Source organism: Palaemon carinicauda, chromosome 21, assembly GCF_036898095.1.
Source record: "Palaemon carinicauda isolate YSFRI2023 chromosome 21, ASM3689809v2, whole genome shotgun sequence".
In the NCBI taxonomy this organism is placed as follows: domain Eukaryota; kingdom Metazoa; phylum Arthropoda; class Malacostraca; order Decapoda; family Palaemonidae; genus Palaemon; species Palaemon carinicauda.
The window spans coordinates 83,627,818-83,632,681 of NC_090745.1; the positions used below are offsets into that span (position 1 = coordinate 83,627,818).

A 4,864-nucleotide genomic window follows, 5' to 3' on the forward strand; every position below is an offset into this window, starting at 1 on the left:
GTGTCTGAGAGGGAATTAAAGGAAAAATTACTTTTTAATCGAACAATCTCAAAATCAATAAACCAATTCAAGTTGAAAACATTATTTTTTTCAATGACCAAAACATGAACTGAAACCTCACATTAAGATGATTTTCAAAACTGGAAAAGACATGTAAATTTATATCAAATTACCTATAAAAGTTAATTAAGGAGTTAAGTTATTAACAATATTCAAACCCTAAGCCGCGACCCTCTTTTTTTTTATTAACTTGAGCACATTTCTAGAATTTTTTAAATAAATACACCTAAAAGGATAAAAAGTTAGGAGTTCCACAAACATTGTGCAGGCGAAAAAAAAAAAAAAAAACAATATCCCCAAAATAAACCACCCAGAACAAGTTTCATTACATTACCCGTGAACAAATTGAGATCTAATACACCCTTCCTCAAGCGCAATGAAATTAATGTGGAAAATAATTCCACAATTCTATTATCAGAAAGGCAAGGAAAATTCATCCAGTCATACTTCTCGCTAGAAAATGTATTTGTGTGTGTAACAGAAAAGTTCCTCAGCTCTATGGAGAGAGAGAGAGAGAGAGAGAGAGAGAGAGAGAGAGAGAGAGAGAGAGAGAGAGAGAGAGAGAGAGAGAGAGAGAGAGGTAGAGATTGATTTCAGTCTTGGTGTTTCCCTACACAATTTTGATATTTCTTGTATTATTACCCTTAAACATACTCCATTCCGTGGGGGTGGTCAGGAAGGGGGTTATAAGCCTTCCGGTTTTAAGCAATTTTTCATGAGATGAGGCTGTTAGCCCCACGCCCTCCCCAAGGATGCTCTGGAGGCTGATGTGCTGAAAGCATCTGACTTTCTTTGGTGGTCACCAATTCAAAATCAACAATATTTGAAGATCTTTTATATCTCTCATCAGACGACCATCAGTATAATGAACGTGTTACTTCCGTTTTATTGTCATTATTATCCTATCTGTATAAACTAAACTTTTTTTTCATCCAAACCGAATACTCCACGATATAATTAGGTTGAATTCTGCAAAATAAATCGCCATTTGTGCAAAAAAAAAAAAATATAGAAAAAAGATATTGATGAGTTGAAGAGAAGAGAAAATAAGTAAAAAATGTTTACAGAAAATATAGTTGAGTTGAACAGAAGAGCCAATGAATCATTATATAACATATGGCGTTTTGACTATTCAAAGAATCATCAACAAATAGAAAAACTCTAATTACACGAACTATGTCCGGAAAAAAGTATAGTATCAAATTACATATCGATCGTCCTGACCTGAATCACGCTGATACGATTCAATGAAGGTAAATTATATGAAATTTCCCTTAGTAAAAAACAGTCTTCTTATTGAATACGTTCACAATCGACGTGACGTTACAGAAGCTTGTGGAATTGGATTAATACTTATACTCCCATTAAAAGAATAATCTGAAAATCATTCAACACTAACTACCAAATGTACTAAGCACATTACTGGATGACTCAACAATATGGCTAGGTAATGTTGAAAATAAACGGCGGAATGTAAGCTCGAAATATAATTGAAATGCTAATCAAATTTACACTTCTTGTACTTACATCGCGATAAGTCTTTACACATGCATCTACATACGCACACAATATATATATATATATATATATATATATATATATATATATATATATATATATATATATATATATATATATATATATATATGCTAAAGTTATATTGAATTAATTTGTAGTCATTAATGATCTAGATCAATTGTTTAAATAATACATTTCAATGTCCAGAATATTAAAAGAATCATGAACTGATATTTGAACGAAGCAATATTGTCGACAAAATTATATCATCAGAAGAGAAATAAATATTTCGCAGAACAAACCACCGATGAGACACCCATTCGCAGAAATAAACCAGGAAAGCCAAATTGCAAAGGAAATGATGATTTTACCTGTCACTGTCATCCTCATCACAGTCATCATCCTGGGAACAATCCTGCGCCGCCGTGGGACTGTCCGATATCCTAAAGGACAGTCGGCGGGTTCCTCTTTTTATCCTGGGAACCGTAATAGGCATGAGAGGCCGGTGAAACCTACTCGGTTTCTTAAGAATAGTGGCTGTATCCGGTGCCTCTTCGGGAGATGGGTTCCTCGTCTGACCGACGATGGGTCTTCTGGAGAGCCTTGGGGTGGTGATGATGCCCGAGAGACCCATTTTCTTTTGAGTGTCCTTCGAAGGCTTAGCGCTAGGGTCGCTGACTGAGGACGAGGAAGGCTGCGAAGAAGACTGCCCTTTAAACCATCTGCCGGAACAGATTTGCTGGGGTTGCCTCCTGCCGAGGGGGAATATCGTCTTGTCGCTGGATATGTCATTAAGTGAAATCCCGAAGGACTTCTTGTACAACTGATCTTTACTTTTTTCTGAATAATGATTGACGTTCTCGTTGCTCACTGATATGGCCTGAGAGAACTTTGGGCAGATATAAGGAGGCTTTTGATGCTCAAAAATTTTTGAAAGGTTGGCGATTCGTTTTGTGCTATCCTTATCTGATAAGGAAAGTGCTGGGTCACCATCAGTTGGTACCGACCTCTCCCGAACGACGGGCAAGGGGGTCTGGGATCGAATACCCATGAAACCTTCGTTACCAGACATAAACAAGTTTATATCTGATGCACTGACAGATCGTAAAGGCCGCCGATGTGTGAACGAAAGACGTCCGCTGTGCAACATTTCTTTTACTTGTCCATGTGACCCAACATTATAGTTTTCATGGTCATCTCCTTCGGGACTCGGGGATATGCAAGAGACGTCACTTTTAAAAGACACCCTTTTCACTGCAGGTGGATTCATTTCCGGAATAAACCCACTTTGTACTAAGGACAATTCGCTTTGATGCTTTCGCATTGCTCGCATATTGAGATTCTTGATCTGATACTTATTGGTGTTAAATCCTGCATTGTTATCACTGTGGTAAGAAACGTCACTCAAATACTGACTGGTATTATCATTCAAGTATCTGGGCACTAAAGCAATTAATTCACTTTTTTGTTCCTGCTCGGTGTTAGTTGGCTGAGAAAGTCTCCTGGAGCGTCCAGATACGATGCCAGAGCTGGCATGTTGAAAGGTACTTATTGTAGCGGTCTTTGGGCAGTAATTTGTTTGTTGACTAGCATTAGCACTGGCCCCGGGATTGTTTTTGTCTGGAGCAGAGTAACTACATGTTGCAAAGTATGCAACTTGCTCTTCTCCAGACGTTGATTGGGCACTAATAACATGACTTGGTGGAATATGCGTAGGCCTTTCAGAATCTGCTTCTCCGCACTTCAGAGGATTTGTACCGTTGCGAAGTATAGGATTCGAAAACGAGTTCTTATCGGAGGTGACCACTTTATCGACGCCAGTATTCGGATGATCACTATCTACTTTCAATTCAGGTTCTAGATGTCTTTTTCTTGGAGGTTTGGGAGGGACAGGGGGCGCCAATTTCCTGTCCCCAAAATTTACTTTTTGTTCAAATTTCAATTCTGACTGTGATGTGCATTTACTTTTATGTACACCGGCCAATCCATCGTGATTCTTCATGTAATCTTCAAAGCTACTCACGTATCTAGCTACCACGTCAATGTTGTTTGCACTTCCATTGTGACTTCTAGCAAGCTTGTGTCCTTGACCATTTGGCATACCAGTTAACCCGACCCTTTTCACCTGGTCTTGACTGGAACTGATTCCAAGGCACTGGTGTTCCAGCTGAGAAGGCAAAGAACTTAGAGGGGGGTCTTTCTGGTATCCAGCCTTGTTGACTTGTTCACGGACCTGGTTCCGTGAAACACACGAAAAAGTGGACAAGTTGCCACCGCAAGGCGAGTAGCTGAGACCCACTTGGTTGTCCAAAAGGGACGGAAGGGAGTTGTATTTGACGACACCCACAGGCAAAAGCAATGCCTTCACATCCTCTTCCTCCTCCTCCTCATCCATATCTTCCCTTTTTAACCTCACTTCTCCCCAGTCTCCTCTCCCTTCCATTTTTCCATACTCTTCTTTACCCCCTCCATCCTGAGCACGAAGGCCACTAAATTTCAACAGTTGAGGAAACTTCATTTTGCGCCATCACACACAAAAAGAATCATATCTACAATTAATTTCACAATTCATAGTAATCACAAAAACAAAGGGCGGGATATTGGTAACAATAAATAGTAAAACTCAAGTATCCTAAAAACATTCACTACGTATAACGCACTGCAACGCTAGATCCTTAATACACAATTGAGCCTCCATAGATAAACAAGTCGACGTCCGCCAACTGAAGAGGGGGGACTTCGCAAGAGAAAGAGCAGCTCTTAAGGCGGTGGTCAGCAGAGCACTACCCTGTAGGAGTCCATGAGGAGACCAGCAACGCCTCCTTCACTACACTACCTTGCTGACGAACACACGCAGCCAAGTCGAGCCAACCACTACGTTCACCACAGGTTGCCCATTACTGATAAAATCGAACTCGTCCCTCTCCTTCTCTTCTCCCTATCCACCTCAACTTGGTTTTTTAACAGCGTAGTCTATCACCCGAAGTCATTTCATGATCTCATTTACGGACTGTTTTCTTCACGGTAACTCATCAAAGGCAACAAAAGGAATGGTCGAAGAAGCGAAACCATCTGAAAGTTCAAAGTCACATCAAAGCAGCGACGGGACACTTTCGCACATGAGTGACCGGAATCGGCAGAGTACCATTTTTTACCGGACATTATATCAAAATGTTTCGTAAAGGGAACGTTTCTTGCAACTCCCTGAAGAGAGAGAGAGAGAGAGAGAGAGAGAGAGAGAGAGAGAGAGAGAGAGAGAGAGAGAGAGAGAGAGAGTGTGTGTAGA

The 4,864-nt window shown here is 40.2% G+C and overlaps 1 protein-coding gene across 1 annotated transcript in view; it reads right to left on the minus strand.

The window, feature by feature from the left end:
* The window catches only part of LOC137614690 (uncharacterized), a 39,169-nt gene extending 34,764 nt beyond the window's left edge, over positions 1-4,405 (minus strand). Inside the window, exon 1 of the mRNA XM_068344374.1 lies at positions 1,950-4,405. Within this exon, the coding sequence (XP_068200475.1) occupies positions 1,950-4,096 (2,147 nt within the window). The 5' untranslated portion in view covers positions 4,097-4,405. The remainder of the gene's footprint in view (positions 1-1,949) is intronic.
* Positions 4,406-4,864: the final 459 nt, after the last annotated feature.